Source organism: Nasonia vitripennis, unplaced genomic scaffold (assembly GCF_009193385.2).
Source record: "Nasonia vitripennis strain AsymCx unplaced genomic scaffold, Nvit_psr_1.1 unplaced0244, whole genome shotgun sequence".
Classification (NCBI taxonomy): Eukaryota; Metazoa; Arthropoda; class Insecta; order Hymenoptera; family Pteromalidae; genus Nasonia; species Nasonia vitripennis.
In genome coordinates, this window is record NW_022280023.1 from 142,148 (window position 1) to 167,252 (window position 25,105).

General features: G+C 34.8%; 2 protein-coding genes and 1 long non-coding RNA gene across 5 annotated transcripts in view; 1 reads left to right on the plus strand and 2 right to left on the minus strand.

The window, feature by feature from the left end:
• Positions 1–2,242: 2,242 nt before the first annotated feature.
• Positions 2,243–4,043, plus strand: LOC116418341 (piggyBac transposable element-derived protein 3-like). The gene has a single exon (XM_031933425.2). It carries the CDS (start codon positions 2,243–2,245, stop codon positions 3,578–3,580), a length of 1,338 nt encoding a protein of 445 aa, XP_031789285.2. The 3' UTR covers positions 3,581–4,043.
• Positions 4,044–13,425: 9,382 nt separating this feature from the next.
• Positions 13,426–15,219, minus strand: LOC116738704. Its single transcript, XR_004345329.1, has 2 exons — positions 15,096–15,219; positions 13,426–14,955 (listed from the first exon to the last, which is right to left on the minus strand). It is a non-coding gene; the product is annotated as an uncharacterized LOC116738704 (long non-coding RNA).
• A 3,431-nt stretch (positions 15,220–18,650) lies between these two features.
• Positions 18,651–25,105, minus strand: part of LOC116418336 — a 119,834-nt gene continuing 113,379 nt past the window's right edge. For 2 of the 3 annotated variants that reach the window (XR_004228355.2, XR_004228354.1), the window contains exon 2: positions 18,657–19,669. Coding sequence is in view for 1 of the 3 variants with exons in the window: in XM_031933423.2 (XP_031789283.1) it covers positions 19,286–19,355; positions 19,449–19,669 (291 nt within the window). In the remaining 2 variants the exon portion in view is untranslated. Of the gene's footprint in view, positions 19,670–25,105 lie in introns of all 3 variants that reach the window. The other variant, XM_031933423.2, reaches the window with a different exon arrangement.

Here is a 25,105-nt window from a genome sequence, read left to right on the forward strand (position 1 = left end):
AGTTTTGCTCTTAAAAATAATATAGAATGGAAGTTTAACCCGCCAACTGCGTCGCACATGGGTGGAGTGTGGGAGCGTATGATTAGGTCGGTAAAAACTGCGTTAGCCTACGTATTAAAAGAACAAGCGCCGAGAGAAGAAGTACTTTTAACCGTATTAGCAGAGGTGGAACATAGTGTAAATTCTCGACCACTTACGCATGTACCTGTAGATTCTCGCGACGAAGAGGCTTTGACGCCCAATCATTTTCTATTAGGTTCTTCTTCTGGGCAGGTTAAATTGACTAGATGTGAATTACAAGCTACGTGTCCTCGAAAACAGTGGCAAATCGCTCAATTTTTTGCTGATTCTTTTTGGCGTAGATGGCTTAAGGAATTTTTGCCAACTCTGATTCCGCGAAAGAAATGGCGAGATAGTGAAGATCCGTTAAAAATAGGAGATTTAGTTCTTATATTAGATGATAGTGTCAATAGAAACGAATGTGCGAAAAGGAATAATTATTAAGGTTTTCCCAGGGTCTGATGGTCACGTTCGCGTAGCTGAGGTTAAGACTGCGTATGGAACTATCAAACGCCCGACTAGAAAATTAGTTAAGTTTGCAGAAGTACAAAACCCTTAGGTTTTGTACGGGGGGAGGATGTTACCGACGTAAGCTTGCTGAAATACAAACTTCTATAGGCGAGCAGGTTATGGAAACCGGCAGCGTAGGCTGCGTGCACGACGATCAAATGGGATCGATCGGGGCCGCTTCCCTCACCCTCAGCCGATTACGGCTGATTAATTGGTGAGGCCCGGAACAGACGAAAACTTGGGAGCGTTTCGCTGTGGCCAGTATACCCTAGGGAGATGCGTCGTCTGGAAGGGTAGCCTGCCTTGTAGTAGCGGCTCGCTTGTATTTCGGGGACAGCTAACTTACGAAGGAAACATTTTAGATATCGCGGGTAATATTTGGTTGATAGTGTTCGCGTATAGTTATAATATATTTTGTAATTGCTGTTCTCGGCGTAGGTTTTCTCCTTGTGAGACAATACGTGGAGTTTTTCCTACGTCACAGACTTCGGTCTGGACAAATGTGGGAACAGCAAGCGCGCGATTTATGTGTATTTTTTCGGCTGCAGAAAGTGTGAAGGACAACGGACGAATTGTGCCGCGCACGTGAGGCCGCGCTGTTTTCGGGTTCGAGTTATGGCTTTTCTTTGTAGGAAAAGTACGTAGGCTCGAATCCGAATCTCGAGTACGCGCATCTGGAAAGCATAGCATCGGCTCGAGTGTGGGCCCGCGCTGTTGAGCCGAGCTGTGCGGCGCGTATGTTGGGCTCGGGGTTTATGGCGGGTCGGATTAACGTGGGCGGCGGGGACAGCTTAGACAATGAGTGCTGTGTTTTACAGTTTTGTATGTATAAGTGTGGAGAGTGGAATTTTGGGGAATTCCCAGTTTTTGTAAACGATCGGTGGCTAGCGGTGGTGTCGAGCGTCGATCGTCTAGGAGGGCGGCTGTGGGGGAGTCAGTCGAGAGCTGAACTCCGAGCAGTGCGCTTCGCAATTTTTTTATTTTGAATATAGTTTTATTTTTCTGTTTGTGTTCAAATTATTCATCCTTCCTCACAAATTGCGCGAGAATACTCTCGTGCGAGTATTAACACCTATATAACACTTTTTTGTCAGAGTTCAATTTGTTAGTGTAATGTAGGAATAAACAATTGCATGTTGGGGAGAAAAAGTGACCATGTCAAGTCCCAAGCAAAATCTATCTGGAATAGCAAAAAACAAACTGTGCCATCCTTTGCATACGTGAAAAATAAAATATACGTATTTTTTCTTATGTCATTTGCAATTGTTTATAACAAATTATTTAAACAAATTACAAAAAAATTCATAATTTTCAAAATCTGAATGCGGGAATCGATTCTGGAAGTAAAATCGAGACGAAAACCTATATAACACTTTTTTGTCAGAGTTCAATTTGTTATCTTTATGTAGAAATAAACTATTGACAAATAAGTGTTTTCATTCTCTTGCATGGTATGTGGAATCATATCAGTATTTTTTACTGATAAATTTTGAGATCTTATACTGTAATTGGATAAGTTTATTTCATTTCGCAAATCCTTCCGTGTTAGAGATCACGTTTGAGTGGCGGGCTAACGGTTGAAAACATTCATACATTGGATCTATTCTTTGAAATAATAATTTCGGAAAACTTTTAGATTTTATTTTGTTCTACATTGGTAACGTCACTGATAATGCCGAGACGGAGAATTAGAGATCTACCAGATTTAGTTGAAGATTCTGATAGTGATGAAGGTCAACATATTGATGTAGCATTCATTCCTAATGAATATGAAAGTTCAGATGGAGATTCGGACGGTGATCCAAATGAAGATACGTTATCAAATGAATTACCATCAGGTTCTTACAAACATGTTAAAAGTACATACACAAGTACTCAAAAATTGTTGGAACCGAATCATAAGTACAGTTGGAAAAATGATGCTTTGAATGATATTTCCCCTCATGTCGAGAGCAACTTCAATATTTCACCTATTTCATCATTGCAATCCAAAAATGCTTTGGAGTTGTTTGAGGTTTTCTTTTCAATGAAAAACCATATCCTTGAAGCCACTTCTGAAAATCATTTTGATTTATGTATGGATGATCTAGAAAAATTCATTACAATCATAATGATTACTATCTTCAATTCTAGAAAAAGTATTCGTGATTGCTGGTCAAAAAAGCGAATCCTTCAGTGTCCAGTAATTGCGGAACTTATGTCTAGAAATAATTTCGTTGCCATAAAAAAGAACATACGATTCTATAAACTTCAAGACACTGATCAAAATGATAAAGTCTGGAAGGTTAGAACTCTGTATGATATGTTTCGTGAGAATTGTATGCAATTTGGTTTCTTTGACTATAATTTATCAATAGATGAGATAATGGTAAAATACTTTGGTAGGTTTGGTATCAAGCAATGTATAAGGAATAAACCCATCAGATTTGGAATAAAAGAATGGGCACTCTGTTCTTCTGATGGGTATATATATGATCTTGATATTTACACTGGTAAATCAGGAATCGATGAACGAAATCCTTTAGTTGCCGTTGGTTTAGGGTCTAGAGTGGTGATAAAGTTACTTTCGACTTTATTAGAAAAAACACAAAGAGAAGAACTGAAAAAATATCATATTTATTTTGACAACTTTTTCACGAACCCAGATCTTATGATACATTTGAAAAAAAATGGTTTATCGGCGACAGGAACTGTTCGGCATAATCGTGTGAAAGTGAAAGTCGAAATGCCAAAAAAAGCTGAAAGAGGATACACTATTTCAATGCATGAAGTGAATTCAAAATTGAATTATATTACAGTTATGGACTCAAAGCCAGTATCGATTCTCTCTTCGAAATATGGGAATGAACCAAAAGTTGAAATGCAGAGATGGCAGGAATCATCGAAAAAATCTATTCTTTTTCCTCATTGTTTCTCTATGTATAATCAACACATGGGTGGCGTCGATCTACATGATCAACACTGTAATGCTTTGATGCCTACAATTCGAAGTAAGAAATGGACATGGTGACTTGTATTACGATTCATCCAAGCATCCTTAGCACCTTAGCAAACGCTACAGTGATTTACAATAAGTTACATCCAGACGAAAAAAAAAGGTTCCAAAGATATTGTTCAAGATGTTTGTGAATATTATATTGACAAGTTATCTTCCAAACGTCCCCCCAAACGACAGAAACAGAGTGAACCTTCATCCCAAGAACACGTAATGAAACATGGAAGTCTTAGGACATGTGGAATTTCAACATGTCGGACAAGAACGGAATGGTATTGTGAGAAATGTTCTATACCTGTTTGCAAAAGTCATAAAGTAGGACACGGCAATGAACAATAATTCAATCCCACCGAACATATTTACAATAATTCATGTGAATATTGATGGATAAATACAATAATTAGCTTCATTCTATACGATTTTTTGAAACACTCTCAGGAGGCCGAATGTTTCTTCCTACATTACAATAACTAATTGGCCTTCAACTAAATCTGGTAGATCTCTAATTCTCCGTCTCGGCATTATCAGTGACGTTACCAATGTAGAACAAAATAAAATCTAAAAGTTTTCCGAAATTATTATTTCAAAGAATAGATCCAATGTATGAATGTTTTCAACCGTTAGCCCGCCACTCAAACGTGATCTCTAACACGGAAGGATTTGCGAAATGAAATAAACTTATCCAATTACAGTATAAGATCTCAAAATTTATCAGTAAAAAATACTGATATGATTCCACATACCATGCAAGAGAATGAAAACACTTATTTGTCAATAGTTTATTTCTACATAAAGATAACAAATTGAACTCTGACAAAAAAGTGTTATATAGGTTTTCGTCTCGATTTTACTTCCAGAATCGATTCCCGCATTCAGATTTTGAAAATTATGAATTTTTTTGTAATTTGTTTAAATAATTTGTTATAAACAATTGCAAATGACATAAGAAAAAATACGTATATTTTATTTTTCACTTATGCAAAGGATGGCACAGTTTGTTTGTCGCTATCTCGACCAGTCTTAGCATGGGCTTTAATGGGATATTTTAACTTTGTCGTTTCTACTATCGAATCATGTATTTTTTGATATATTTAACTCAAGTTTTAATATGAATATTTTATGAATTCACACAGTAATTTTGAAAAAGGGAAATGGTATAATATGCAATTATAAATGTAGGTAAACATTAATGTCTATAAGTGAGTTACTGTGTGGATTGTTTTTGCCACTAACGTTCTTATCGCGCATGCAACTTCCAATGAATTTATTACTTAATTACCCATAATAATATTTTGATACTTTCATGTTTGATTTTAATCGTTTAACTATGCAATTTTCATTGTAAGTTGCACGTACGAAACCTTGAAAGCGGTTTGATATTATTGTCTTATAAATATTTTAATGTGATTATTTTCTGCTGCCGCGTGAGTTTGATTATATTGAATTCCCTATTTTAATATTTAATAGCGAAAGATTATGACGAACGATTACAGTGTTTGTTTTATTGTTACGTACTACAGATCGCGAGAAAAAGATATTGTCACAACAAGTACATGGGATATCAGGTCCTTTCTTTCTATTGCTTAGTAATAACGAAATAAGTTTATTAGTAGCGATATTTGTATTATTTTTTAGTTCACTGTTAATTTTGGTTGCAAAATTTTCTCGATATCTGAATAATTCATCTAATCTTAATTTCTGTTTCCTTCCTACATCTTTGATTCGATTAAATAGTACAAATTTATCATTCTGTCGTGAAATTTTCAATCTCTTTATATTTTGTAATTGTTAATTTTCTTTATATAATATCTCTGTACGTCTTATTGATTTATATCGATTATTCACTAAATTTTCATGTTTAGAATAATTAGAGTCTAATCTAAGTAATTTATTTCTCTCAATATTCAGTTGGTTTTCGAGATTTCTATAAACCTCGTCCGATCTTAATTTATTGTTCCTCTCAATGTTCATTTGGTTTTCGAAATTTCTATAAACCTCGTCCGATCTTAATTCATTGTTTCTCTCAATGTTCAGTTGATTTTCGAGATTTCTGTAAACCTCGTTCGATCTTAACTGTTTGTTCCTCTGAATGTTCATTTGGTTTTCGGGATTTCTATAAACCTCGTCCGATCTCAACCTTTTTTTTCTTTCCAGATTCAATTGATATTCAAGATTTCTGTAAACCTCGTTTGATCGTAATTCTTTGTTCCTCTCAATGTTAAGTTGATTTTCGAGATTTTTGTAACCTTCGTCTGATCTTAACTTTTTTTTCTTTCAATATTAAGTTGGTTTTCGTTATTTTTGAAAGTGTCTTTCGATCTCATTTTTTTATTTTGTTTTATATTACATTTGTTTTCTCTAGCTTTATAAATTTCATCTTTACGTAGAAATTTTATTTTTTCGAGATTCTTCAAGTTTTCATTTTTTCGGTAAGAATCATTTAGACGTTTTTTCTTTATGTACTTAGTTAGTTTATTACGAAGCTTGACTATACTTTTTTACGTTTTCACAATGCTAGTTTTTATATTTGTTTTACGTTTTTTTTTGCTTACGGATTTTAGATTCTGTGGTTTGTTTTCTTAATTTTGGCATTTTGATAAATTTATTTAAATTACTAAATTTATTTTAATTTAAATTCTTTTCACTTCAGCGAGAAGGAGTTCAGTTTCAACGGGTCAGATGGTTACAACTCAATGTTTTTGAGTACAGCAAAATATATAATATTTGTTGATTAAATATTTGAATGCAAAAATATGTTTATATGCAAAAAATATGACACTATTTCTAGAAGATAAATTAATTATAACTAGTTGTAATTGTCCTATATACGGATCTTAAGATAAACGAAGGTAAATTTAATGAATCCTTAGTGTCATACCAATAAGAGTTTCTTCATGTACACAACCGTTCAAATTTATTTTCCAATTTTTTTGATTTATCTAAATTTTATTTATGAGAGTGAGAGAGAGAGAGAGCGCGAGATTTTAGATTTAATTGTTTTTTATTGTTGTACATATACAATTATAGTATATTATAAAAAGAATAAAAATTTTGTGTAAGGGTGCTAGTGCGTGTGAAGAGTGTGAAATGGAATGAAGTGAAATGAGATGAATGAGAATGTGTGTATGTTTGTGTGATGTTTATGTGTTTTCCAGATTGAAGAAGTAATTTTTAGCTGCTTGTTTAAAGTGTGATATGGATAGTGTGTTGTGAAGATGAGATGGAAGGCTATTCCAGAGGTAGGAGGCGCTGATGAAAAATTAATTCTTCAGCGTCTCCGTCGTGAAGGACGGGATGTCCAGTGGAGTCACCTCACCCCTCACAGGCCTGAGCGCGACGTGGAAATCAAAATAGGCTAATAGATAAGTAGGTATTGAGGTGTTGAACATTTTTCTTAGAAAACAGGCCATGAAGTATTTCCTACGTCCGGCAGTGTTAAGCCATTGCAGCTCACGCCTGTAAGGGGAGATGTGCTCGTCCCTCCTCACACCGTAGATATAACGGATCCCCGTATTGACAAGCCTCTGCAGTTTTAAGTCATGTTCCTGAGTCAGGTCGCAGTAAGCAAGTGAGCAATAGTCAATGAGGGGAAACAGGAGTGCTTGTACTAAATGTTGGCGCAATCTAAGGCTAGTGCTTTTCCGAAAAAAATAGAGACGGTACATTAAAGAGTGAGCACATTTACAAATTTGTGTAACGTGCTCTTTCCACGTAAGTTTGGAGTCAAGCACCAGCCCCAGGTTGCGCACCGATGATTCAAAGTTGACCTGGGCTCCCCCTATATTTATATAGGTGTTAGCAGTAGAAGGTAGAGCGTTTATATAGTAGGGGGAACCCAGGACGATAGCCTTAGTTTTAGTTACATTTAGTTTAAGTCTATTCAGCACAGCCCAGCCCGTTATCCTCTGGGCGTTAGCGCTCATCCTGACAGAACAGGAGTCAAGCTCCTCGAGGTAGCATTGGCTGTAGATCTGCAGGTTATCCGCGTAGATTAGATGGGACACATCTGAATCTAGGCAAAAACCAATATCATTGATGTACAACAAGAACAACAAGGGGCCTAAACTGACCCCTGTGGGACACCGGTGTTTAGTGGTAGAAAGGTAGAGATCTCATTGCTGTCACCAATGACGGCCTGTTCTCTTCCAGAGAGGTAAGATGCAAGCCAGCGGATAACCTACTTGGAGAAGCCGAAAGAGGATAGCTTTCCGAGTAGCCTGACGTGACACACCGTATCAAACGCCTTGCTAAAATCAAATAGAAGTAGAAGAGTGACCTTCTTCCTGTCTATCCCAAGCCTGATATTATCAGTTAGCTTAATTAAGCCGGACTGCGTGCTGTGGCCAGTGCGAAAACCAGTTTGGAAGTTGTCAAGATAAAGTCTTGTTTCAAGGTATTCAGAGATTTGATTGTGCACCAGCCACTCCAGCGCCTTAGATAGGAAACAAAGTAGAGAGATCGGACGGTAGTCTGTTACAGCTGTTGGAGAGTTGATCTTGTTTAATGCTTTTACGAGCGATGACTTCCAGGCGGAAGGAAAGCGTGCCTCGTTCAAAGACAGGTTGAAAATTTGACAAAGTAAAGGAGCGAGTATTGGCAATGCTTTGGAGATTACAACCTGTGGGATGCCATCGCTTCCCCTGGCCTGGGTATTGAAGTGTGATACTGCAGCCAACACGTCCGACTCTGTGATAGCCCTGAAGATGAAATGTTCAGAGAGGTCTAGACTCTCAAGGATTCGCAGATACTCCTCAACAGATGGAGCTTGAGGATCATTTGAGATGGAACTAAAGTGTTTGTTGAGAGCATCTGGAGAGAACCGAGCAGGTGGAGAAGATTTAGAGGTAGTAATACCAAGATTTTCAAGCTCTCTCCATATCTCTGCAACGTCGGTCAGAGTAGACAAGCGTGAATAATAGTAATTCAGCCTATCCTCCTCGACCTGTCTATGAGCGTCGTCCCTTGCGATTCCATAAAAGTATAGATCCCAAGGTAGTCGACTTCTGCGAAATCGCCTGTAGAGTCTATTCCTTTCAGTTAAAAAGTCACGAAGAGCCGCGGTGAACCACGGGTGACGCTTACGTCCAAGTGTCACAGTCTTTAATGGGGCGAGATGATTTATGGCTTTCGTGATGTTGTCATTAAGGATGGTAATGCATTCGTCAAGTGATGGCGTGGTGAAAGATGACCAGTCACATGCGCTAAGGAATTCCCTTAGCTTCTCAGCACAAATTCCTTTGTAGTTTCTGTAGGTGTATGTAGCAGGTACGTGGCGTGGAATCTGTACGTCGAGTGTGGCTGTGATAAGGTCATGTCCGTTGATGAAAGGAGTGTCTCTCTTCCAATATGAGAGCAGGCGATCCTGCTCATCGATTAAGCATAGGTCGAGCCAGGTGTCAGAGTCCTGTCTGTGATGGGTTGCACCATATGGCACAGAAATAAGGGAGTTTTCGTCGATGAAAGCCTTGATGAAGTTGGCGTCTTCAGATGAGGAAAGCTGGTCTGCATTAAAGTCTCCCATGATGACCTTCGTGGAGTAATTGTGCATATGTGTTGTTAGTTGTTCAATGAAATTAGATCCCTGGATAAAGGGAGAATGAGGAGGGCCATACATAACCCCCACGAAGATGGGCATTATTCCCTTAGCTGTGATTTCACAGAAAAGATACTCCGGCTTACCTAGTTTGCCCGACCATTCACCGTCAGATGACGAAATAATACTAGCTGTCAATGAGTGATGAATGTAGAGGGCCATACCTCCACCGTTCCTGTTTTTGTCCCGTCTGTACAGAGTGTAGTCGTCCAGTGAAGGGATGGACGATATCTTGTCGCTTAGCCAGGTCTCAGTTACAGCTATTACGTGGAAGGGGGAACGAGTGGACAAGAAGAACCTGATCATCTCAATGTGACCCGTAAGGGAATTCGCATTAAAATGACAGACCCTTAGGCCCCCAGACAGAGACACTTTAGAAGTAGATGTGGATGAGTTTAATGTTTTAGATGGTGGTTTTGGTGGGATGATGTGTATGTGTTTTAGTGTGTGGTGTCCGTGTTGGCTGTTGGCGGCGTGCGGGCTAAAAGAGCTTCAAGATCAGCATCTGTAGTGATGATGGTGGCCCATTCGTTGTCCTCGCCAGAACGGATGAAGATCCTGCCGTCCCTCACGAAAGAGCGGCATGCCCTTCTCTTCTTTGCCTCCAGCCTGGCCTTGACTCGCAGCTTGTGGATGTCTGGAGGAAGCAGCTCATTTATGTTGATGAGTCCCTGGTGGTCTGGACAGAGAGCTCTCGCTTCCTCCAGTAGTGCATCATCCAATTCACTAGTGCGAAGCTTGCGTTTCCTGGCTTTGGCCACTATGATGGAGCGGGCCAGCGCACTGGAAGAGATAGTGACAGCTAGAGGTGGGAGTCTGCTGTCACCTTGCGCATTGATGTTGGTTGCGTCAAGTCTCCCCATGATCCTGACGGCTGCCACGTCCCGCTTCAGGACCGTGGGATCCAGTGCAGCCAGGACGGAGAAAGCCAGGAGTTGCACTGACGTCTCCTGGGTATAGGCCAGGCCGGTGATCACCACCACATTGCCCGCAGAGCGCTCCTGCCTCCTCTTGATCTCAGCCAGCTCGCTGCGGAGGTTGTTGATCTCTTCCGAGGCCGGAGCACCTTGACGACAGCTCTTGGTATTGTGCCTGCAGCTCAGAGATGGAGGACTCGACATTGCTTAGCCAAGTCTTGAGCGCAGGCAAGTCGTCAAGGGCTTTGAGGCGTTTTTCTGGGGAGCCAAATCTCTTCCCGATTCGTGAGACCCTTTCAGACACGGTGTTTTGTGCCTGAAGGGCCTCATTTTGGACCCTCCTGATGTCGTCCAGTGCCGTGAAGATGTCCTTGAGGGACTCCTCGATGGACGTCGCCTGTGTTCTCGCAGGCGACTGGGTTCTGGAGCCGGCAAGAGATGAGGGCGCAGACTTATTCTTCTTGGGCACACCTGTTACAGGCGTGCCCTTGTTGGCAGATGTGTTTGCCGTTGCTGCTGTCGCTGCCGCCGATTTCGCCCTCGTCTGCGTGATCTTGGGCGTGACGACGGCGTATTCCCCTGCACAGGCAGCACAGGCGAGTGTGGGAGCATCTCCCACCATTATGAACCGTAGAGCGACGCAGAGAGATAGAGATAGAGAGAGAGAGAGAGAGAGAGAGAGAGAGAGAGAGAGAGAGAGTGAAATTGATAAGAAAACAGATATATCAATTATTATAACTTATCTTGTTTGTAGGGAGAATGTTGACTTTTTATTTTTGGGTGTCACTGGTTCAGATGGAATGATGTTTGATTTGAAAGTTGAGAATTGTCCAGGTTGTATATATATTCTGTAATTTCGAAAAAATTACATTTTTAGAAGAATTTCAATTAATTCCAAAGTGAAAACAACGTGAATTTCGGAATACAATATTAAACTAATTTGTATAGGTACTACCTCTGATGTAACGTTTCCTCAAACGCCAAAATGGTGCATTCCTTTTTTTTGAACAACTAAACCATGTCACATATACATATAGACATTTTCTTAAAAGTTACTTGAATTTTATCGAAATGAGTTTTACCTTGTTTTGTCTTGTATTTGCTTGGTTACCATTAACGTTTCACATTGTAATTAATCAATGATGCAATTAATGGTAGTTTAAATACGCAGTATACTTTATTTGTAAATATCAAATTAGGTTAATTGAACGCGTCTAATCACATCAGCTGTCATAAGTCGACTAACAAAAACAATAACATCTTCGATGTTGTTGATCTCGTTGTCAAGATCCGAAGGGTTGCTATATTCACCACGTTCAAATCGCGCGACATTGGTGCTTAGTTATAACATTACTAACATTTTCTATTTTAATCAATCTTAGGCATGAAGTGTATCAAATAATGTTTACTAACTTAATGATTAGTAATACTACATCTGTGCTATGTAAATAAAGTGCTATTTACATATCTGTAGACATGTCTTTGCAGTCACACAGTCGCCTTTTGTATTTTTCACGTTTGTTACCACACAATTACGGTCGTCTGATAGATTTTTACATTTTTTATATTATATAAGTGTCCTTAATACTCCTTAATAATATTGTTGCACTCCTACAGCTGCCTTGCGGATTGTAAGATTTGAGTATGTCCCACGTTACTCGTCTGCGCAGATGCGAATTTGTGCGCGCACAGTATTCTGTCCGCGACTACGTTTGGTTGACGTAGAATTGTCCGCTGCTACTTACTGTTAAATTACGAAGTTTCTGCATAAATATTCAGAAATATTAAATCAAATGATACAAAGACAGTAAGAAAAATCAAGAAACTTCGACGCTTAACGAGCGCAAGAAGTAACCCTAAACCAAAACAAACTTCTCCTCCCTCGGCTGAAAGCGCGCGTGCATAGTCGACGCTGCAGTTTAGCTGTTGACCGTAGTTTACGCCCATAAGGTCTAATGCGTAAGAAAGAGAGCGCGGCTAGGCTGAAGTACAAAGAGAGGAGAAGTAAGTACCCTGCGTGGGAGAAAGCTTCGACTCTCTCTGTAGCGTTACCTCCCCCGAATCTCCATTCTAGTGTGCACTCTCTTTGAGTTAAGACGTTTTTTTTTGAGTTACTAAAGTGTGATACATTTTGAGTCTTTTCTATAAGTTCTAATAAAGTAAAATCGATATTTAAGTTTTGAATTCTGAGTTATTTTCACTAAGACAATATTCCATTAAACAAATAAAAAGGGATTTTTGGAGACCGGTTGGTCATTACAATTGTCAATAGCTCAGGCGAGAGCGTTTACCTAGAAGTCTTCTACAATTTGTTTCGAAGTCAAATACCAGAATTTTGGAGTTCTCTGAGGAGTCATTAAGTCAGTTATTCTAAATGCATTAAAATTAAACATTACAAAAGTTAAGCAACGGCAGCTACGAAAAATCGGTAGCTTCTCCTGTATAGGAGAATAGTCTGTCGAGTCCCAATTTGCGAAATATTTGTTTAAGCTTTATACTTAACACTTACTGTCGTTGCATGCAAGTTGCTTTTGACACTACGTTGTCCTGCGGATTTATTTGTACCAATCGAGGTTTAATTATTATTAACAATTTAATACACAAAGATTTCAATTAGAATACAGAGTTTGACTGAATTTAGATGTTGTATTATTAGATTCGCAAGTTGTACGTTTTACGGTTGTTTATTGGAAAGTGTAGTCTAGTTTCTCAACTGTATCTATAATTTATCTTAGCAATTTACAATTGTTATAAATCTGCGCAATTGAGATTGTTTCAATCATCCGTTCGTGGCAGGTGGCAATTGTTAAAAAAGAAAAAAAGAAAATTCTACTTTCGAAACATGCTGCGCAGAGAATTGACTCCGTTAGTCTCTATCATGTAAATATAATTACTTTTCATTAGCAATTTTAACTGTTGTAATTAATTTTGATAGAGACTAAAGGAGTCAATTCCCAACACTCTATATGATTCTTATTTTTAAAATTTGTTTGTATGATAATTACGTTCTGGTTGGTTAAGAATGTTATTATGAGCCCTAACATAGATTTGAGAAACATGTGCATCCCAGGTAAGGGTATTACTAAATACAACACCCAGGTTTTTAACCGTATCTGAAAATGGTATCAAATCCCATCAACAATTAAAGGTGCAATCGCTTCGATGTTGAGGCGCATACGATGCTGGTGAGAGCAAACTACCATAGCTTTAGTCTTAGCTACATTCAAGAGAAGGCCATTTGCGCGAGACCATTTAAATTAAAGCATGCACCATCAAGACTCACTGAGAAAGAGAGAGAGAGAGAGAGAGAGAGAGAGAGAGAGAGGGTTGTTGATATTTGATTTATAAAATTAAACTTGTTAATTGTATTTATTAAAAATACAGAATTCTCTAATTATTTACAAAAATAAGTTAGTTTGCTTTGCTTAATTAAGATATTTTAAACAATGTTTAAGCAGGTGAAGATACAAGAAGACACCTTGTATGCCATGGATTCTTTGTCTTTATACTCCGGTATTTACCTTTACGTCCACGGAAAAAACCATGGCTCAAAATAACGGTGAACAGAGTATATAATCAAGTTTCATACTATATTGAATTCTGCATTATAATTTGTATTATATGCTTTCTCCTCAAATTGCTTCTTCCTATTTTTGTTTGTATTGAATAATCTTTTCGTGGAAATGTTAACCAATATCAGAGAATAATTTTCAAATTTTGTGGATCTAAAGAAGATAAAATATATCATATAAGCAGCAATTTCATAAAATTTTCTAATAATATTTTGCAATAATTTGTTATGTTTGATACTTAATGAATTATTTGACTATATACATTTTTTTTTTGATAACTGCGACATGTCGATACAAATTCAAGTGTTTTTAATTGTTATGAATTATTTTTTACACTGGAAATATCCAATATCGATCCTTTTTCAAATGAATTTTTTCAAAGATAAACTTGTGAACGATTAGTAATTTAAATCCTTTTTACCAATAATGTTTTCCAAATACAGTGAATCTACAACAGATTAAATATGTTAAAAGAATATAAATTACATTTAATTTTAATAATTCAAATAATTTATGATTGTTTATGTCTTTGTAACGGCAATTAAAAATCTTCATCTTCTGAATTATCCTTGTATTATTATTATCATCATCAGTTTGGTCAATATTGTATTCCAAATCCAGTGAATCTATAACAGATTAAATATGTTAAGAGAATATAAATTAAATTTTTTTAATAATTAAAATAATTTATGATTGTTTATGTCTTTTTATCGGCAATTTAAAATCTTCGTCTTCTGATTTATCCTTGTCATTATTATCATTATCATCAGTCTGGTCAATATTTTCGATTTTTCTGATGATTTCATTCGACGATGATAATGATTGAACTTCTTTTTGTTCAAATGTCTCTAATAATTCGATTAGAGTTTCATCTTCTGTGTCATCATTTAATAAATCATGTGATTGATGAATTTGCTGTAGTCTGTAAAGAAAAGTAAACATATATACTTTTTATGAGTTTAAATATAAGTAACAGATGCTCATTAGCTCGATGAGAAATATAAATATAGAAATGGGATTTCTTACATTTTAGCTTGCTAAAATAATAATTTTAATTGATTGATATAAAATAATAAATATACTGGGTGTTCAAAATCACCCTCCAGCCTTTTCGAAATTTACATAAGTGATGTCTCAAAAAAACAGTTTAGCTTGATCATTTTGTGGATTCAATTCAATTATTGTTTCTTCAATAGTGTTAATATGTTTTACGTAATTTCCTTGACTAATCCTAACGCTATGTAATCCATAAATTTGATCTTCTATTAATTCTGTAGCAGTTTGTTCGTCTCACAAGGTAAAATTGATCTGAAAATTTGACAGGAATATATATTTATACATTACAATTTATTTCTTGTTTTTCCCTGGTAGAATGAACCTAAGAACAGGCTAGTAACTGGACAGTTCTTAGGTTCATTTCTGCCAGTGTTGTTTTATTTTATAATTACCAGAGTATTTTTATCATCGGTTAGCAAACATTCTTTTTTGAAATAAGTAACGTTTGAATTTTGTTTTCCAACAATTTGAATAATTGTATTATCACTTTTCAGTATTCTTGCAAAAGTATCGGTAAAAAATTATATATCTTATAATAAAATATATATGTTTTACCATGGTTTTGGCTTATTGAATTAATGAAATATTAAATTTTACTTACTGATGATATCACTTGGCTTCTTGTCTGGTAATTCAAATAGTTGTGTTATTTTTCTTTGTATTTCAAAACAAAACTGAATATTTTCATGACATTTTTTAATGGTACTATCATTCTTCAATACAATGTGGTATAAATTATTTAACGTATTATAATTGTCATTTGTGAAACTGGTTGTGAACCGTTTGAAATAATATATTTGATCCACCTAAATTATAATAAAAATGTGGTATTAAAATAATCGTAATATTTAAAATGCATATCATTGATATGTCGGCTGCTAAATCATTTTATAATTCGTTATTATTATTAGCTTTAAAACATTAAAAAATCTGTTGCAATCTTTGTTAAAGGCTAGATATTTTATAATTCCTGTGTTGTCCATCAAATTGACGTAAAATAAACATTTATTACTAAATTCTTTTTTTTTATTTAAAAACAACTTTGGCTAAGATGGTTCTATAAAAAAACATTAATATGAATATATAATATATGAATGCATAGAATCAATTGCGAAAAAAAAAACAAAATGCTTGAGTTATGATTTATGTGATCATTTTGTACGAAAATTATTATCGTTTTTTCCTGAACAGAAAACAAAATATATAGAATTTATCACCGAAGAAACGTGTAATGTATAAAAGTTGCTTTAATCACAAAAATAGTTTAAGGTTAAAACGTCTAAGTATCATTCATATCTTTTCAATTTAACACAAGATCGGTGGCTCCTAAGCAAAAGGCTCTATCTCGGCGACGGATTCAAGAAGGCCCGATCTCAATCGCGGCTTCAAGAAGGCTCCATCTCGGCGGCGGCTTCAAGAAGGCCCTTTTTCAGCCGCGGCTTCGAGAAGGCTCTATCTCGGAGCGAGCTAATTTTTTATACATTCCTACGACATTTATATGCCATATGAAATTAATGTTTTACAATTTTATTTTGGTAGTCCAACACACTGTTTGAAAGCATATAGGACTACCAAAATAAAATTGTAAAACATTAATTGCATATGGCATATAAATGTTGTAGAATAGTATAAAAAATTAGTTCGTTCCGAGATAAAGCCTTCTTTAAGCCGCCGACAAGATGGGGCCTTCTTGAAGCCGCGGCTGAGATAGGGCCTTCTTGAAGCCGCTGGCGAGATAAGGCCTTCTGCCTGAGAGCCGTCGAGATAAAATATCACGTCATGAGCATTTCATTTTATAAAAGGTTATGGCGGGATGTTGTAAAGCCAAGATAAACGATCTGTAAATGAAACTCATGAAACTCTACACATTTTCTAGGTTAGGGCGTGAACATTTTTACGAGTTTTATTTTTCTTACTTGGTTTTCAAATTGTATGGTGACAATGAATTAATGTTCGTTATTTTACCCATCGTTGATCACTTTTAATCACTAGATACAAGAATGTCTTTACCTTTGTCTGATATCGTTCTGTCGTAAATTATAAGTAGGAGGCCTACAGAATTTACAAAAGCTTTTACAGACTGAAGAAACAAATCAGTGTGTTATGGAGGAAAATAACTAGTTAAAATAATGTTATGACCAGGTACGGGTTAACGTAAATAACAACACGTTGTTTATAAAAGCGTAACCTCAAACTCGAACTCTCTTTATTCAAATCGTACACGACTCAGCTCATCAGCTGTCACGATCAGACTGACTGTAAACAATAACATCCGCGACGTCGTTGATCTCGTTGCTAAGGGTCCCGCATGATTCACGGTGTTCGAATCGCGCACTGACTCGTGACAGCTGATGAGCTGAGTCGTGTACGATTTGAATAAAGAGAGTTCGAGTTTGATGTTACGCTTTTATAAATAACGTGTTGTTATTAACGTTAACTCGTACCTGGTCATAACATTTTAAAGGTTATCGTTATCTACAGTTTTTATATTATAAGAGTCCACAGTCACCTTTTAAATACTTTTAAAGTTTGTTATGGCAGATCCACAGTCGCCTTTTAGATTCACATAGCTATTGTCTATACTCAAAGTAGTTTTTCTACAATTATATTAACTCTTTACTCCATACTCTCCTGACAAGTACTATTGTACTTTTAGAGTAGCTATATATTCTCAAAGCCGCTAATTACACTTCTACGTCGGCCTGTTACACCCACACAACTTGTATATTTACAGTTGAATAGTTGCTCTTCCACTGTCATCTTTTAAACAGCTTTATAGTCAAATCCAAGAGGCTTTTGCTTTGGGTATAATAGTTTATCTAAATCTATTTATCCGCTAGAGAGCAGACTACCTGGATGCTATTCTGGGACTGTAGGGACTGTAGGGATATAGATTCTACGTAAATTAATAAGTAATTATATTTGAACGTTGAATTTATATTAACTTCATTTGAAGTTATGATAATTATAAAGAAAAATGGTTTATATTATGGCCAGCTTATGACAATATATGTGTATAAATATAGACGTTTATTAGTTGTTACGTCGTGTGACTCACCGCATAAATTTATTAAAAAAAACTAAAACATAATAATCATTAGAATATTGAAATTCAAACTCTCAAAAGAAGAATGCATTGCGTACGCTGAAAGGTTTCGACACACGGCCGAATGCATGTCAGTGTCGAATCAGCGAAATGATAAATCAGCAATTCGTGACGTTGTAAACGAGCGCTACTTTTTATGCATAAATTTTCCGTAATTTTAAGTTTGTAAATATTGCAAAAATTACTCTACGAATGAAGGTTTTAAAAAGCCTTATACGCACTCAAACGAGCAGTTAGTTTCGTCATCAGCAATAAAACTAACAATTTGCACAAATCATTTATCCTTTAATTGTGCATATGAATTATTTGATCTTCTTTTACTTCTAATAGAAGATTCGTACAAGCATCCACTTTTAACCATTTTCAAAAAGAGCTTCGCAGAATTTACAGACAACTGTAATTTTTCTAATAAATTATTCGACACGTAATTGCCTAGGCCAAAGTATGTAATATTTGTTATTTTAAGGTAGTCAACTATGAAACCTGATATAATATTAAAGTTTGCCAAATTTATAAGAGGTGATGGATATTTAATACCATCAATTGGGTTATCAGGAGTTGCAATCATCATATCACTAACAGTTTTTTCATGTTCTCGACAATCTACAGAATATGTTAATAAAGGGTACCTCATACTACCTTCAGCCCATTCTCCTGGATGCAAACACCAATTGCATGCGCATTTACCATTAAATTGTTTAAGACCCTGAAAGTTTCTTATTTGCGTTTGAATCGCAAATAATGTTTAAATATTTTATCTTTATAATCATAAATTAAGACACATGGCGCAGGAGTGAAAGGACGGGAGATATAAATAAATTTGACACGACACCATAATATATTTTGAAATAAGTAAGAAATATATATTTTATTTTTATTAAATACAAAATTAATGACTCATGGAATATAATGAAATATTTATTGATTAAGTAGAATATGTGATAAACAAAGGAAAATTGATATAAAATTACTTGATGATTGAGTCTGAAACGAAAATAATATCTACGGTACGTGGTTTTACAAGAAAATGAACCCGACTATTGAATGTGAAAAAGTAATGAATGAACTCTGTAGCGTGATGCGTTGGTCGGAACGCATGCTCAACGCCCAGCGTATGCGTAATTCCGTGAAAACAAAATGCTACTCGAAGAGAAAGGAAATAAACTTCATAGAGAGTACTCTCGGTTCCGCGTAGTTGTTAGTAAGTATGAAATTAATGACAATTGTTTTTGGAGATGAGATGACGACATGCGACCTGGGGCAACCGACTGGGGCTTGACTTAGCCAGTCCAGTCGGACGGCACAAAGCGGTACTTTTACGCCCTTTCGGAGGCTGATTAGTGTGTTAAGTTTGTGCAGGAGACGAGGTGTCGTAAGTCTCCCCCAGTTTGGGTTTAACACCTTATTCCTGGGTGCACGTTAGTAGAAAATAAAAAAAATGAGTTTCCTCAAGAAGGAAATCGCCTGGGATTACCTCTACCAGGCGAGTGTTAAAACCATGTCGGATGCCACGGGATCCGTCGAACTCTGCGATTGTTGAAACTCTCTGGAACACAATATCGAGAATCAGGCATAACTGGTGACTTAAAAATAACATAAAATAAACTCAAAAATATTGGTCATAGCCGAAACTGCTAACTTATTCGTAACGCAAAATTTAAGTTTCATTAAAAATAATTCTCCTTTCTTAACATCAACAGGAGTCGTAATGGATTGAAGAAAATCTACATTATGTAACATCTCATCCAAATTTTTAGGGTTACTGTATGATTGGTGAAGATATTCGTTATCATCTTCTAATAAAGAACTGCGTAGGTAACTACTCAAATCTAGGTCATTCGATTCTGCCAAGATGCTATTCTGAAAAACCAATTAAAATATATTGATTTCATTTAATTATAGATATTACGTGAACAAATTTACATATAGATAAATAGTATATCTGAAATACATCATACGCGATTTTAAAAATCACGCAACACATTACTTTTAAATACAACTACTGCTATTAATTCAGACACCTAGCCTCAATTAATATATATCCACTTATACACACACAAAAACACGCGCGCCCACACACACGCAGACATTCTACGACATGTCCACCTACACACGAAAATAGTCCTTTAATTGATCTTCTACGCCCATCCTACTAGAATAATTACGTGATTAATCACGAGCTTAGTCACGTGATTACTAATTCGATGAATTGCGTAATTAATGGACAACATTATCCATAGATAAATCCTGTGAATAACTCGCATGAAAAATCACATTACTCTAATAACACTTGGAGATTAAAATCGATTAAAAATTATTAACATGAAGCGAAATTCCCGATGAAAGTGGAATAATTCATCTATTTTAATCGGCAATTTTAATTGTTTCATTTGAATCGTTTTAGAAAAATATCATGCAATTATATAATCAAGAAATTAATCCCAGCCAAAAATAAAAAAATCAGATAATTAATCATGTGAGGTTTCATTAGATTTATCATTTCATTCAAAATGGCATACTTACTGACAAAAGTCACGTGAGTTATCGCGTAAATAATCACGTAAGTATTCACGTGATTATGTAATAAAACAATTTATCTCAAGATTAATAATGTGATTAATCTTAAGTAATCACGTAAGTACTCACGTGAGTTTTTTAGTAGGGAGTACCTGTCTTGAATGGCATGTATGTGGTGCTGCATGTAAATGCGGAATAAATGATACATTAAGGGGAACTAACCACCTTAAATTACGTGTTTTAGAAAATGTCCGTACGGATGGTTGTGTGTGTGTATGTACAATCAACGGAAAAAACATCTGAGAAGAACGATTTGCAAATTTGCAAGTGTAATGCGGCCTTTGCGCAGATTAGGTTAGACTGTCGAAAGTTACGCTAACAGGAACCGATTGCAGCCTAACCTAATTTACGCAAAGACCGCATTACACTTGCACATTTTCAAATCGGTCTTCCCAGGTGTTTGGTAGGTCGAGTGTATGTACGTATATAATCATAATTCTGGAATTATGTGACCAATCGTAGTAGAATTTGACATGCATATATGTTTTCTGATTCTAAATTCGGGAAATTTTTTTTTATAATTTTGACAATTTTATGGCTACATTATGCCCTACTAAAAAAAACATGTGATAATCACGGAAAAATCTCGACAAAATGTCGAGAAAATCACGTGAATATTTCGAAAAAATTTCTCGTGATAATCGCGTGACTATCTCGTGATTTATAATACAACTTAGGAATATTATTAAAAATGTTAAAACAATATTTATAAATTAGGAAGATGAATTATTAGCAATAAATAAGAACCAAAATAATAAAAATTTTCTCTGATCGAGATTTAGATCCAAAACGTTGGCGTGAAACTCCATTAATCTACCATTTAAGCTATTCGCTTTATTTGACGGTTAATAGTTAATTGTACCATTAATTAATTTTCTGAACTTACTTTTCGCATTTTTCAACTATTTAGTGAACATGGCTATAGGTCAGAAAATTAATTAATGTTACTATCAACTATTATTTTAATAAGAATAACTCAAGAGTTCAAATCTCGATCTGAGAAATGTTTATTTTGATCATTATTTATTGCTGATTATCCATTTTCTTAATTTATAAATATTGTTATAACATTTTGAATCATATTCCGAAAATTTATTATAAATTACGAGATAATGGCGTGAGAAATTAGTCGAATTTCTCACGTGATTTTTTCGTGATTTTCCCGTAATTTTCTTTACTTGCTGTAAAAATTTTAAGTTATTTTGGGGACTAGTTTTTAAGTTAAAAATCGAAAACTAAAACAATAGGTTTACCATGTCGTACGTTAACGGGAGTAAAAAGGCTTTAATTAAGTTGAAATTTTGGGGAAAAAAAGATCTTTTCAAATTTAAAATCTTTTTCTCTTACTCTGTATACCCGTATTACTGAAAATTATTATTTTTGTTATACCTTATAACTTGCTAACTTTTTTGAGGTTATGAGGACCCTATACTGTTTAAAATATTGAGGTTTAAAGATACTATTTTTGAATATTAAAAAAATAATACAGATACTAACTAAATATATTATTTTAGTGTAATTCATGTAAAATTATAAAGTGCATAAACATGCTTTACCACATATGTTTCTTTGGTACAAAATATAATAACAAATAATATAATAAAAATGTCCTAATTTCAACTCAACAGCTAGTATTGCTTACTGTTTGTCGTCATTTGTCAGTATTTTTCAGTATTAAAGCTAAATATAAGCCACGCATATCAATTTTGTTAGTCTTATTGCTTAATCATAATACAGACTTATAAAAATGACATCAGACAAAAGAAAATAGAGGTTTGTTATTTTTTCTATTTAAATAATGCCTTTAATTTAATGATTTTGAGAAGCCTGCTACATGACATTTTACGATTTCCTTGTTGAAAATAAATATGTATTTTATTTGCATTTATCTAAGTACGTATTAAAAACTTGAACTTTATTTAAAATGTATTAATTAATTTATATATTTTGGCTATTAATAGAAGTACCGTGCGGATTATAATATCAGAATTAGGTTATTTAAATCTGTTAACTGTATTTAACATTAAATTAATACGATCATTTAAAAGATAAAAATAAACAATACATTTTTTTTTTCAGTAGGGATAAAAAAGTAGTACTTTTTATTATTGTCAAAAGTAAATAATTCAAAACAAACATTTTAAATCTTTCTCATTCAAAATTTTACAGAAATGCAATATCTTAATGTTAAGATCATAGACGAAACCAAACATAATTTAGAATATTGTATGTGATTATCTGCTTGTTCGACCCCAAAACGTAAAATGGAAAAGTTTTATTCATTTCAAGAACATCATTCTATAAATTTCTTACGTCGCTCCTATCCACCTTGCATGCATCGGACTTTGCAAGCAGGTTATTTCATAAATTAATATATGCTTAAAATTCGCTCCGTGGAAGTAATTAAAGGAAATAAATACCTTTCAAAGATCTAATTAAACATAACTTTCCGCATATAAAAAGTCATGACCAGATATTGTGAAGCCAAGATAGACGTTATATGATTGGCTCATATAGTGCACATGCGTCTAAATCAGGAAGTCTATTAGTTTTTTAAGTTAGAGTGCTGTTCAAGCTCTAGTATTATGTCAAAGTATGGTAAGACCATACATTTGTTATACTGCTATACTCAATAAGTCACCACTAAACATAATTAATTATTCTAATTAAAAATATGCGCATTAACCTCAAAAAAAAAAAATTAAATGATGCCTGTATTGAAATTTTGTTAATATAAATAGTTCAATTTCTTTATTTAAAATCATATTATTTGTTATAACTGTAGTTTTTGATTGCAAACATTTTATTGCAAAATGGTTTAGTATATTTTGTGTATTAAGATTTATTATTTATTCTGGGGTTTTGAAATTTAATATGTATTCGTCAAATAAATTTTTGAATAATTATTTATTTAAAAGATTTAGAAAAAATTCTATCATATTCTTTGGTGAATTCAAAGCATTTTTTGTTATTTGTAATTTTTCTCAGAAATTAAGGGACTGACTTCAAGTAAAAAAGTTGAAATTTTATATTAATAAATGTTTATCTTGAATTACAGTTTATGCAATAAATTTTCTGAAACTTTGAAATTTTAAGAACAAATTCAGAAAACAAAAAATGTTTAGAATTTACCAAAGAATATAATAGAATTTTTTTTATAAATTTTTCCACATTTTTTAAAATTGTCAACAAACTTAAATAACAAATTATTCAAAATATCTCCAAAATTTTTTTTTTTAATTCTAGTGTATTTAACGATAAATTCTAAGAATTTTGTACTCTGCACTTTCTCAAAAAAGCTTATACTTTTTTAGCTACAGCGTCTTAACGTTTAAATACAAATTTTTCATTTTAGACATTCCTACCGAAAAAAATCACGTGATTATCACGTGATTATTTTGTGAATTTTGGGTGATAACTATTGAAATATTAAAATGTTATTAAAAATTATAAAATTCGTAATCTATTAATTAACGAAATAAATATAAATAAATACAAATAAATTTTTTTTTTTTAAAAGAAATAAAGGATAAAAAATAAATTTATTGTTATTAAAATCATAATTGCTTATATTGATCAGTTTGAAAATACACAAAATCCAAACATGAAATCAATTAATGAAATTAAAACCAATTACGTTTTTAATAACAATAAATTTATTTTAACTATTATTTATATTTCAGAAAGAAAATTTATTTGTACGTGAAAGAATGATGATAAAAATGAAGGTTCTAAGTTCAAATTTTAGTAGGAGAAATTTTTTTAATGTAACCCTTTATTTATTGTGAAAATTAGTCCATTTCGTTAATTAATAGATACCGTTTTTAGTATTTTTAATAACATTTCAGAATTTTATTATTAATAAAGCGATAATCATGTGATTATCACGTGATAATTTTGTCGATAACTTCACATAAATATCACGCGATAATCACGTCATAATTCCGTAATAATCACGTGATTTTTTTTAGTAGGGAACATTTCGCGGGCCGCCATATTGAAATTTGTGTTCCGCATCCTACCTATCTTTAGTCTGCAAGCACTTGTAGAGGTGAGGTAGGGAGAAATTGGACACGTGTGTTCGATTGAACTTTGTATTTATTTAGAGAGCTTGGAAATACTGATGTCAAACTTTGCTTGGCTCGGCAGAACGCAGACCGCAGGACAGGCAGGAGGACCTAGGTCTGTGCGAGTCTCTGGTTCGAGCGAGAGTCCTGAGTGCCCCCAGCGAAGCCACCCTTCAGGCCTCGGAGGGAAGACGTTGGTCTCGCTCATGAGGCCCGAAGGGAAGGGATAGCTTGGGCACTTTAGCGGATGAGTGGCGCGTGTGCTTTTTTGAGAATTCCGAAGATTATCGAGCGCGCGCGGCCGATCGTTTTTTTGCTTTAAGTGCAATAGGCGACAGACCGCTCGGCTGCCGAAAATCCGGGGACTGCCTCGTCTGGGGGATTAGCGAACGCGCGCGCGGCGGATCGCTATATTGCGGTGAGGCAATAAAGCGAGGGACCGCTTGGCGAAAACTCGAGAGCGTTGTGAACGCTCTCTGCCAGGCCCCGCAGATCCGGGAAACATGCACGCCGCATATCTTTAAGTACAGAAATCAAGGAAACTTTTTTATTAATAAACGTATGTGTATATTACTGTTTTCATAAAAAATTTTCAATTTAAGATTTTTTTTGAGTTAAAAATAATGCATTTTATCAAACAAATTGTTTATAA